The sequence below is a fragment of the Poecilia formosa genome, unplaced genomic scaffold, assembly GCF_000485575.1.
Source record: "Poecilia formosa unplaced genomic scaffold, Poecilia_formosa-5.1.2 Scaffold369, whole genome shotgun sequence".
In the NCBI taxonomy this organism is placed as follows: Eukaryota; Metazoa; Chordata; class Actinopteri; order Cyprinodontiformes; family Poeciliidae; genus Poecilia; species Poecilia formosa.
Genome location: NW_006800308.1, coordinates 324769 through 337434, shown reverse-complemented (window position 1 = coordinate 337434; position 12666 = coordinate 324769). Strand labels below are relative to the sequence as shown.

General features: G+C 39.1%; 1 protein-coding gene across 5 annotated transcripts in view; it reads right to left on the bottom strand.

Annotated features, from left to right (window-relative positions):
- dscamb (Down syndrome cell adhesion molecule b) overlaps positions 1-12666 on the bottom strand; it is a 124316-nt gene that overhangs the window by 92325 nt on the left and 19325 nt on the right. For all 5 annotated transcript variants that reach the window (XM_016662340.1, XM_016662339.1, XM_016662342.1 and 2 more), the window contains exons 2-3: positions 5857-6174; positions 3974-4120 (exon numbers count right to left, since the gene is read on the bottom strand). In XM_016662340.1, coding sequence (XP_016517826.1) covers positions 3974-4120; positions 5857-6174 — 465 coding nt within the window. The remainder of the gene's footprint in view (positions 1-3973; positions 4121-5856; positions 6175-12666) is intronic.

Sequence of the window (12666 nt, the reverse complement as noted above, 5' to 3'; positions counted from 1 at the left end):
TATATATAGATATATATATAGATATAGATATAGATATATATATAAATAAATAACTATTTGGATGAAGATGCATGAAGACTTTCAGAATGTCCCCACATCTTGACAATACTATGTTTCTCCGTGGAGATGGTGTGTTTAGGGGTGCCACCAGTTTTAGATGTTTGCATGTTCGGTTTTGTTGAGTCTCAACACTGCCCCAAATTATATGTTCCTATGTTACCTTCACTGTACATTATAAATCACAGTATTGATACCATAAGTCTGAGCACAGTTTAAAAACCAATATTGACAAAAGCAAGGGATATTATTGCAGGTGTCCTACTGATTTTTCCAGAAACTTCTACCTAAAGTTTAAGTGAATGAAATCCTGGTCAACAAAATTACATCAATCACTAATCTGATCATTTACAGTGTCCATCAGGACGGCTCGAGCATTTGGGATGTTTCTGCAATCAGGCATCTAATTTATGCTTCATCTGCACAACATTTACAAGTAGCACAAGGTTCCTGCAGCAACTTGAGTTTGCATCTCATTCCGTATCTGAGCTCTTGTGTGCACCCAAGGCCACCAAACTCATTACTCCCGTCTTGTATCATGAATGATGAGAGACAAAGGGAGGTAGATGGTAAACACAAAAGCACACACTGTGCCAGCTCCGTCCCTTTTTTAAAAGCAAAGACACTTCACATACAAACAGACAAGGGCATGTGAACAAAAGCGACCAGCACAGACACAAACATGCACACATGAGCCGTCTAGGTCGGCCATATAAAATCCTGGCATGAACACAGTACACTACGGCCCCCTCCCCTGCCCCTACTCTGCTTTCTTTGTCTTTTTCAATTCCCCCTTTCATGTCTCTATTAGCTCTGTCAATTGTTTATTAAAAGCGGCGAGGAGGCGATCGGAGCCGGGCACTTGAAAAGCTCGTGCAGAGAGATGCGCTTTAAAATTCATGACGAGTTAATGGTATGTTAGTGGCAACATTAGGACCCGGTGAGCCTGCATCGTGCTCATTTACATTGAAGCAGGCCGCTTCAAATGACTACTAAGCAGTCCTCGTTCTGAAAGGTAATTCATATTGTAATTAACTTTTCAATCACAGCTGATTAATTAAGACAAACCCTGGTCTGTAATTATGCATCTATTTTTACTTCTAATATGGATCACTTGTTAGTCCAAGATTTTAGCAGCCACGTTCATTTTTTACGAGTTAGTGAATCACAGACTTTACACAAACACACATCTACAGCTCATAATAATACAGTGGTGGCCTAAGGTTTAGTTGTTTTAGAGCATCTGCTCTTATTTTCATTTTATTTGAGCAACATCTCCAGACCTGTTTTTTTTTTGTTTGTTTTTTTGCTCTTATTCTGATGAACAATGCAAGGGTAGAGGAGTGCACTGGATGCTCCCAAAAAAAAAAAAAAAAAAAAAAAACCCAGATTAATAATTTAGTGCTTCTGTGGGATAGCTTTATTTTGTTTCCACTGAGACTGAATCTTCTTTTATGAAAAGAAAAAAAGAGGCTTTAAAAAGTCAGAAAACTAGGATGGGTCAAATTGCATGCTGCTGCCATTGTCAAGTTTCTTCATGATGTGTCTCTCCCTAGTTCTTTGCTTGGACACGCGCACACACACACACGCAGACACACGCGCACACTCCTTGAGTCAACATACCCTCTCCATAACAGTGCGAGGTGAATCTGCTCATGCATCAGAATCTCCCATCAAATATTTATCACCAAGCAGCAGTGATTTTGACCGTGTGCTCATGCTTTTGACAGCACTCGCCTGCTGCGGCGCTTATTGGAGTAAACACGGACAATCCAATATTGTTGTTCTCTTGTACACTTGCAAAAATAAATACATGAATAAATAAATAAATGAAAAACATGCTAGAGGAATACAGTAGGGTTCATTAAAATATCCATGCATTTGAAAAGATGACGCATCATTAGAGGGGCTGACTTAATTGGTAACAAATGAAAGGAACAGTCTTCTTTGTGTTTAATTTGGGATTTTGTGGCAGACCAACACAAAGTACAGCATAACCCTGAAGACGAGAATAAAATTATACAAGTAGTTAGCCATTTCAAGTCGATGCTTTGTAGATGCAACCACCATACCAATAGCAGTCCCAAGTATTTCAGGATGCGTCTCTACAAGTTTTGCACATTTAGAGTTAATATGTTGTCTATTTGTCTTTGCAAAATAGGTTTTGGCACAGTTAGACTGGACTGGAAGTATTTGTGAGCATCAGATGTCAAGTCTTGACACGAGTTCTAGCTTTGGTGCTGTGTTTAGGGTTGTTGTCATGTCGCTAAGTGAACCTGCATCACAATCTCAAGTTTTTACAGATTATAACAGACTTTTTTATATAGCAGATTATAACGACTTTATTTAGCTCCATCCATCCTTCCCTGTACTGTGGGGATGTTGAGTCAAGGGTGATGCGCAGTGTTAGTTTTCCTTCATATATAGCATTCTGCATGAAGGCAAATTGATCTCAACTTACCACAGAATCTTCTTCTACATATTTATGTCTGAAACATGGTTTGTCAAAAACTTAAAAATGCCAGTGAGCAGACTATAGGCCTGACACATGATGCATATCCCTGACCTGTCTGCCGTGTTTCTTGGTCTTCATGATGCTGTTTGCTCACTAATCTCCATCAAACCTCAGAGGCCTTCACAGAACAGCTGCATTCATACCCAGATTAAAATACACAAAGGTAGATTCTATTTACTGACTTGGTGACAAGAAAAAGTAACTGTTTTCACTTTATCTTATTTACTGGCATCAATTTGAAGAGGGCTGGACACAACCAATTTTAAAATTTCTATATATTTTTTTTCCACTTCAGAATTTGGCACTTCTTAGTGTCTGCTCTATTACAAAAAATACCAATAAAACACATAAAAGTTTGTGGATTCAAGACAAAAAGTGGGTATGAATACCAAGGTCCCTGTAAGATGTCAAATTTCTAACAACAAACTCTCATTGTCTTTAAAGAACTGAAATGCAGTTTCATACGCTACAGCTTGAAATTGGACAGTCTTTTTCCACCTACTTCAGAGCACAACATGAAAACCTTGTCTACACGATTCATTTCATTTGCAGAGCATAATCATATCTGCATGCTGCATATTTGCTCAATCTCCGTGACATCAGGCGTTGTCTTCAACCTGCAGTTCTCTGCGAACAGCTGGGGAAACCTCAAGTAAATAAGTCTGCAGCATGGATCAGAAGACACATCTTCATGCCTGAGCAGACGCATTTAAAATGCCACCAAAACGTTGTCCCAGATTCTGCCCTCAGTCAAATGACATCAAGGGCTCGCTTACAGGTCCCCAAACGCCTCGGTATGGAGCAAGAATCAGCCAGCGGGCAGCAAATGGAGCAATCAAAGAGATATGCATCCCATTTAAGATGGGCACAAATTCAACCAGCTGAATGTTCTGGTGCTCTGTGTTATCATGCTGTTTTTGCTGGTTTCAAGCAAGGAAGGTAACTAGGTCAATGTAATGTAACGCTATGTAAATTGAGCCACTTTACCCCCTTGCTGGAGTCAAAATGGAGTTGGCTGAGAGGGGAGTGTGTACAGGAGAGAGAAAGCCAGTGATTCAATCTGACAGTTATCAACATCCTCTGGCTAGTGTAGAGACTGAGCTGCAGAGCCTGCAGAGTCCCGGCACACAACAGCAACAACAACAACCAGGTAAAAACACGACTTTCGGCAGATATTGCTCTAGTAGTAGAGACCAATAAGAGCTAAGTCAGCTAGTCCTTCGTCAAACATTAATACCACATGCAGTTTACATTTTGCCCAGTTTTATGTTAAACTCCCTACGAAATTTACAGGACTTTGCTTCCATTTCATCTATTTTATACCTTCAGATTTTGCAGATCACAATCAACTTGTTTCTTCCTGCAGTTTGCATGCAGCTGCAGAAGCATAACCTGTCATACCTGAGCTGAGTGAAACTGTGTCTTTCTCCCATGATACGACGGAGACGTAGGCCTCCACAGAAGCGGGGATAATGCACTTGAAGACGGCCACACTGCCTCGCATAGCCTTCTGGTCAGCCACTCTGACAGTGTAGGGTTCCCGTGAAACTAATGAACGAGGGAAAATACAAAAACATGTCAGTGTGACTTATTGATCTTGAAAGACTTGCTTCAGTATGCTACGATAATGCTGCATTATTAAAGACCTTGTGTAATCACTTATCCTTCTTAGCAAAGCAATAGCTTACAAACTAGCACTTTATAACTACTTAAACATTGATTGTGACTGAACTAAATGGTCGTGGTTGAGTTGGAATGAACTGGATTTTCATTTGACCTGTTTATGTCTGTAAAGAGGTCATACATGTGACGTCATCACCTATGTTTAAATTGGCCAAAGAATTTTGAAAAAGGCTACACATGGCGTACAGATTTCCCTTTATAAAGGCGATTCCGCTGAGTAAATAATTGCATCATCTGCATAGAAGTGAACCACAGCTGATGTTTCTGCCTAAGGGTCCAAAACTGTCCAGTTGGAAGTAGTTGAGGACAAAAATTACAATCCTTCTTTTAAGCGAGACATTTAACAATTTTAGAAAACGAATATAAATTATTGCAGATGTAAAGCAGAAAAATATTATTCCATGTTGGCCCTGTTTAAAAAAGGGACTTAGTTTGTTGTGTGTACTTTTAGTTTTAGTATGAGGAACAAGATATAAGCCGTGCTTTCTTCAAAAAGAGAAGGTCTTTTTACGATCCGGTGATCTTGAGTAGTTTGGCCACTGTCATTTATATCAGATGTGAGTGATCTGGCCAGCAAATGTCTATCCAGATGCCAGGTTGGGCATGAATGTAAATGCATGGCAACTGAAATATAATGTACAAATATCAACTAATATTTGTGAGCGTTCATCTGGCGTAGCAAGATTAATAAATTAATATATTTAAGTGAAATTAACCTTAAAAGCAGCAGTATATGTCATGTTTATTAAAAAATATATGTTTTTTAAATATTTGTTAAAACTATTATATGTTGTGACAGAATGATATGAGACAGATAATCTGTGGGAAAAAAACACGCTCCTCCACCTCCAAGGGCTACCATTTCCATCTGCAGAAACCCATCACTCTCAGTCAGAAACAACCAATCAAGAGCCAGGAGGAATCCATAAATCACGCTTGTGTATGTGCTGCTCAATATGTTAATGGTGGAGAAAACTGCTTATCCTCCGTCGACGGTGGCCATGCCAGCAAACCTGAACATTCACAGTAGGTTTCAGTGTGGGGAACTGGCTGTAGTTTAGCAGAGAGCAAGAGGGAGGGTTGTGAGCAGCATGTACACAAGCATGACTGGCAGCACTAGGACCCTCCTTTTGGCTCTGATTGGTTGTTTGTTACTGTATTGTATTTCTGTAAGTAGCACTCGGAGTACTGGGAGAAGGCAGAGGAGCTAATTTTTTTTCCCAATCATCTGTCTCATGCTACACTACCACGACATAGTGACAGTTTTAACAAATATGCAGAAAACATATTTTTTTAATGAAAGTTACATACTGCAGCTTTAATTAATGTCATGACGAAAAGCAAAAAGTGTGATAATTAAAATCTCTCTTCAGATGGCTGTAAAATCTTGGCCATGTACCTTTTTTTTTTTTTTTTTTCATTTGAACCACAACAAAAACTAATTACTAATTTACATTGAGTAAACAAGTAAAGCAGCAACTATAATACGTACATTTAATGTATGCATAAAGTCTGCAGTTTCTACTCTCTTTGTTATCACTGCTTCCTTTACCCTACCTTTATGAAAACTGCCCTCTGCCGTGTCTCTTGAGCAGACTCACCTGCTTTGATGTGGACATCCTGGCTCCTGATCTTGCCAGAAGGATTCTCGGCAGTGCAGTAATATGTGTTGTCATGGATCAGCTTGCTGAAGCTGGATGGCAGGAAGTTGAAGATTTGAAGAGTTCCATTAGGATGGACATGGCGGATGCCCGGGACATCGTAGATCTCCTCGCCGGTAGCCAAGTACCACCGCAGCGAAGCGGGCGGTGCTCCCCCAGCAGGACAGGGAACCGAAGTCCCCGTTGTGCTGGCAAATACTACCTCTTGCAGAGACGCATTGACAAAGTATAGGCTGGAATGGAGATCTTCACCGAAAACTGGAAGAGACAAAACACAAATTTAAACAAAGACTCTTTTTAACCACTTCTATGGATGATGTATTTTTGTCAAGTTAATTATTTGTATTTCTGTTTACATGGGTTATATCTTGGTTTTGTTTCCCATAATAGCAAGGTTGAAAGCACCAATCCAAAACAAGATTCTAAGCATTTTCAATTTGGACACATAATTAATTATAAATTAGACGTTTTTTTTGAGTATTCTCCAAAAATAATTTACTGCATGTTCGTCTCTTCACAGCCAGGTATAATCGGTTAAGATCTTTAATTTCATTCTATGGAAGTTGGGACCATTAAATCAACAACAAACGATTATGAGTTATGAACTAGGGACAATTTCCTTGTTCATATACAAGTTTCAATTTAGGCCTGCATCAGAGTAAAGTGAATGCTACTAAATCCATCCATCCATCCATCCATCCATCCATCCATCCATCCATCCATCCATCCATCCTCTTCCACTTTATGCAAGACTATTTTCTGGAGGAACAGAGGGAAATAAATGTCAATGTTGGACCAATTAACTTCATAGAAATCTACGGCTGTTTGATTTTAAATGAAAAAGCGAGGCAAGCAGACATGAAAGGCTGAGTTTGTTTGCATTTTCAGGCAAAAGCACAGTGACTGTGTGCATCGCGCTTGCCATCTCAGCCTGGTGACGAGGCTCTGCACTAAACGGCTCGCAGTGGCACTAGCAGCTGGCTTGGCTCTCAGGGGAGAAAGCATTTTAGCACTTCATAAATTCCTAACAAGGTTTCAAATTGCAGACATTTCCATCCTTTTCTCTGCTCGAGCAGCTCTGTAGCGGCGATGAGACAGTCAAGTGACCTCGTCATGTAAGCAGGCACGTCCCTCTGCTTTTTATTTGTTGTTACAGATTAGAAAGGATCATTTACAGTTACTACAATGTTGCTCCTGATCGATACACCAATATTTTCCTTCTTATAAAAATGGTTGACTTATTGCTGCTGCAGAAATCCGGACAATGTCTGAAATGGAAACAGCACTTTTAAAAAGCTGACATATGCATTAGTAAATTCAAGGAAATAAATCATCAAGTAATGTGAACTAAGTTATGGGGCTGAAAGCAGAAGGCAACATCTGCAACAGTTAGTGTTTGAAATAGCTGCTGCCAGGGCTGCAGCGCCCCTTCTGGTGTCTGTGATGGAGGATGTAGCATTAGATATGCTAATTTTAAACATAAACAAGTTCAACCCACAATTTTTTACATCACAAATTCTTCCATTTTGAATTCCTTTTCCATTAATCAGAACATGTGGCGACCTAATTTCTTGACTTAAAATGATACAAGAGAATTGTGATTGTATTTAATTTTGACTCAGGGCATGAACTGTTTGAAAACCTAAAATGTTACTTTGAACAAAGGCAATTTTACACAGACATCACTGATTTAAAATTGTTTAACACTAACAGAAAAATTAGCATTAAATAAAAAAAAAAACACAAGAGGTGTAAAATATTTTAAATATTTTCAATTTGATCAAAATACTTCACAACTTTGTCACATTTGGATTATCGGTTTAGGACTAACTCAAGTCCTTGAAAGAAACAGACCTGCATTTTTTTGATACGTCCCTGGTCCAACACACCTGAATCAAATAAAAGGCTCATTAGCAGGCCTCTGCAGAATGCTGAGGATGTAATTAAGCTATTTGATGCAGGGATGCATGAAAAAGTTGCAAGACAAAAGCTGCTGAGGACTGGAGTTAAGCTCCTAATTCTAGGTACGAAAATGAAAATCTACAGCCTGAAACCTTTTGGGTGTTTTAACTATTTCGACTGGGGGGGAAAAATGAAGCACAAACCTGGTGTAATATTTTCAGGGGAAATTCTGTTATTGAAAAATAATTCTCCTCCTCAACATGTCAACTGTGTCTCAGCCTGCAAGCCAGCCTGCAAGGGTCCTGTAACAGGGTGCTCTATCTATCTATCTATCTATCTATCTATCTATCTATTTTATCCATCCATCCAGTAAATGATGAAGGCATGCAGAAAGTGATTTGGCAAAACTCAAAAGAGCAATCTAATTGTGACAGCTCTTTCATGTTTTAAGTACATGACTAATATCCACCTTGTCCTCGCCACTGAAGGTTGGTTCTTTACCATGAAATTATTTGAATAAGAGCAGAACACTCAGGGTTGTGGAAGTTAATGTATACAGTCCTGTCTCCAGTCTCTTAAATCAAAAAAGTTTTTGCCAGTGTGAACAGTTTAAAATGCAGCAGGATGGTGTTAAGGGTTCTCAGCGGGCCTGTGGCACTGGCCAAGATGAAAATAATACATCAAAGTCATATTAAATTCAGATTCATTCTCTTTTTTTCCCCATCAGCCTCAGGGAGTATCAATCTTCTCCATGCTGCGTAGATAATGCAGACCGGAGGTGGGAGGGGTTGAGGGGTCAGAACTGTACCGGTTGATGAATGGTACTCAGGATGAGTGTGAAGGACAGCACGTTTTCAGAGACTCAGATTTAAAATGTACTAGTTTACCTATTTGTTTAAATAAAATATGCAATGTTATGCTTAGCATTACTTCACACCTTGATACAGATTCTGAGTTAAATTTAGGACTGGACATGGAAGGTGAACATAATTCTAGCTCTTTCAAGGCCTTTGGAAGGTTTTTTTTCCCCAGAGTTTCCATAATTAGCTCCATCCATCTTCCCATTGATTCTGACCAGATTCTCCGTTTCTGCTGAATAATAGTATTTCCATAGCATAATGCTGCCACCACCATCCATCACAGGGGGACAATCAATTGTGGTTCAACACTTTGAAGTAGGATAAAAAAGTTATTTTGGTCTCATCTGACCAGATCACTTTTTCCACAGCTTGGCTATGGATTTTATTGAAGTGAACCATTTCTCTGTTGCTCTGACATCAGAACTTCCCACTTGGGCTCCTGATGTCTGCAGCTCCTCCAGAGGTACCACGGGCCTCTTGGCTGCTTTTCTGATCCGTGTTCTCCTTGCCCTTCCTGTCAGCTTAGACAGGAAAGCAGACGCCATGTCTTAGTAGGTTATGGCTGTTACTGTGTTTCTGGATGATTGACGGAACAATGCTACGTGAGATGCTCAAAACTTGTTTTATAACAAGTATATTTTGTTTATTTTATTTTAATTTAATATTCAATTTCCCCTTTGGGATCAATAAAGTCTTTTTTAATTTAACTGAATTGACCAACACAACCTGCTTTAATCTTTAAAACGGCTGCATGCCTGGCCTGTCTGCTGTGTTTCTTGGCCAACAAGATGCTTTTTATACACTAATCTTCTCTATAAAAAAAAAAATAAATAAATAAAAAAAACTCTGAGCCTTCACAGGACAGCTGGATTTACACAGAGGTTGAATAATACACAAGTAGACTCCATTTAATTATTTAGAGACGTGTAGAGGCAAATGGTTGCACTGATTTTTTTTTAAAGGTATGGGAGTAACAATGGCTGGACACAAATGCATGCCACAACTGAAAACAGTGTATTATTTTTCTCCCTCTTCAATGAAATATATTGAATGTTGAATTCAAAACTTCAGTAGGATGAATGGACGGACGGATGGATGATAATTTAGTTAAAGGATGAACATAAGACAGTTTTATTCTCATAAATCTTTTCTTGGTTAATATATACTTCACAGACAACGTATGACTTCAGAGGAGCAAAGGTCAAAGAAATGTGTGGTTGCTAAGAAATCTTTATAAAAGTACGAAGAAACTAGACCAGGACTAAAGCGACAGCAGTTTCCACATGCACCTAAGTCACATATGAAAAAGAATATGAGAGCAACTCAATTTAGACTGATTGAGTAATAGCTTGATTGATTTAATTAAAAAACGAAACGGACTCTGGTGGAAGAGAGCAAATCAGTTCACTACCCAATTTACTAATTGGCTAAGCCCAGAAGCCAGAGAGCAAACGTTCTGATGACGAAGGTACATCGCTCCCTCCAACCTCGCAGAAAGCACCATGTCATGCCCCAACAAATGACCTCGGGGCCCAACCACTTACTACATTGCCTCAGAGAAAATCAGTAATTGACATAATTTTTCATGAGCTCAACTGTAAAGGTTAAATAAATGACACTGTTCAATAATGTATCATATGCATCCATCACTGGTTGAGATTTTTTTTTTTCTAAACCAGGATATTCTCAGGGCAAAAAGAAAAAAGCTGCTCCACCTAAAAGGTGATCAAGAGAGGTGTGAACATGCTTCTTTTTTAATCCGTTCTTGTTAAATAATCTATTTAATGCTCTTGTTTTTATGTTTATTTCTCTTGAAAAATGTTTGCAGTTCACCATGAAGCATGTTGGAAATGTACTTGAAAATGTTTTCTTGGGGAGTGCAATTTATTAGATTTCCATTGCTAAAATTACCTGTGTCCCAGTAGCAACAATACATGATTTAGAATACTTTTTTATATTTTATTTTATTTTTTTAAGTAATTACCTGTTTGAAAGTGCAGAATGACTCATAGTATTCTACTAAACAATTTACATCAAAATCATTATGCAAATGGGAAAAGAACTACCTCACAACATATCCATGTAAAATGAAGATGGGAGACTCCATAACAAAAGAGCAGCATGATAATTTATCAAAGATGGCTGATTTGGAGCAACAACTCGTTCAATGCATTTGTCATATTCAAAATGTATCATTTGGGATAATTTAAGTGTAAGAATCATGCAAAATAGCATAGCAAAATAGCATAAGACAAGATGCAATAGTTGGAAATAAAAAAAACCGTCAGCTTTTTATATTCCCCACATAATATTTTAAATACAGTCTCCGCTGATCCCAAAACTCTTTGACTTCGTGGCCAAGAGAATAGGAACCCTCTTTATGTAACACAACAAAATATCTGCAAAGTAGTGCCGCTCTTTCGGCTTCCTACGGCCATTCACGAAGCACAAAACAAGTCCCAAGGACATATTTTCAGAAAAGAAGCTGGGATCGTGTGGAGTAGAGATCACGTATTGACCGTTTGTACCTACGTACGTCACCATTCGAGTCGCCATGACGGACATCGGAAGTGAATTACTGGAGCGACTCAAATTGTTTTCCTAAGTTGTTTTTGCTAGTTATAGCCATGACTTCTACTTGTTCAAGTCAAGCTAATTTGTGTGTGACCGTAACGCACTTGGTTTGGGCTCAAACACGGCGGTATTTACAAACGTTTGAAATAGTTAGCAGCTTAGAAACCGACTGGTCCCTCCTCCCCCCTGACGTGCTGATCAAATTACAGACTTTGCCTGAATTCACACCACATGGTTTATATCACTGTGTCATAAACAGCGTTTCCTCTTACATCGGAGTAGACTTAAAAACGTACTAAAGAGATGAGATGCTAACCATTTTTTCCCATCTTACGTGATGGTGGGGGAATTTTCTCCATGGTTTGGGTTAGACACACCTTCTCCACAATGCAATATTTGATATATTTCCAATTATACTTAATTATAAAGTATATAAGTCTTCTTACCTTATAAAAAAAAGGCGTTCACTGCAAATCCGCGATTACACCGAGGGCCACTCATGCTGTCTCTTTAATCATTAAAAGTTAATAAGATGATAAGTCTGGTTTGCATCCTTGTCTGTTTGTGCAGCCGACCGCAGATCATCCTATGACCATTTTTAAAGTGAAATCAACTGAAGAGAAGCAATATTACGCAACGAGCTGTCTGTTTTTGACAAGTTTTTACAGGAGCACCAAGTTGTCTTGACCATGTCTATAGCCTTGACATTCGTCATGGCGGAGTGGGCGGAGTTCTGGAGAGCGTGATGTGACTTGCAAAGGGTCAATGGACCTTACCACAGGGGCCGCGTTTCATTGGCTAATGCCAATTTTACGTCACAGCGCAGCTACCACGTGCGTGACCGTCTCACAAACACAAGCTACAGTAGTAAACAGATGCTAATGTACATTGTGGATTAGCAGACCGGCAGAAAGTTTTTGCGTCAGGACTCGAAAAAGAATGGTTCTCCACTGTCAGTGGGGTATCTCTACAGGCGATGTCAGGTATCCTGATCGTATTTATGGAACTAAAATTCACAGATTTCCAAAATCTGAAACGGAAAGCCTTGCTTGGATCAAAGCTTGTGCACGACCGCATTTGCAGCTCAACCGTCGTAGGATCAATAAGAACAAAGGAGTGTGTGCTGGTGTAAGTATTATTGCTTTGCTTTCTTTGTGTTTAGTGAAGTCAATAATAATTTAGTCAATAATAAACACATCCATTATGAAAACCTTTTAGCCAAGTACAGCATAATGGCAGTACCGATACAACTTCTACACCTGGAAGCCTGTCTGTTAGCTGAACAGATCAATATGCAATGTGTGCCGTATCTAACATACATTAAAGATTTTATTTTACCTGAAAAGGCTTTTTACTAAACTGTAATCGTGTTAGCCGCGCTAGCACCGAGTACAGTGCATCAGGCCTAGGCACA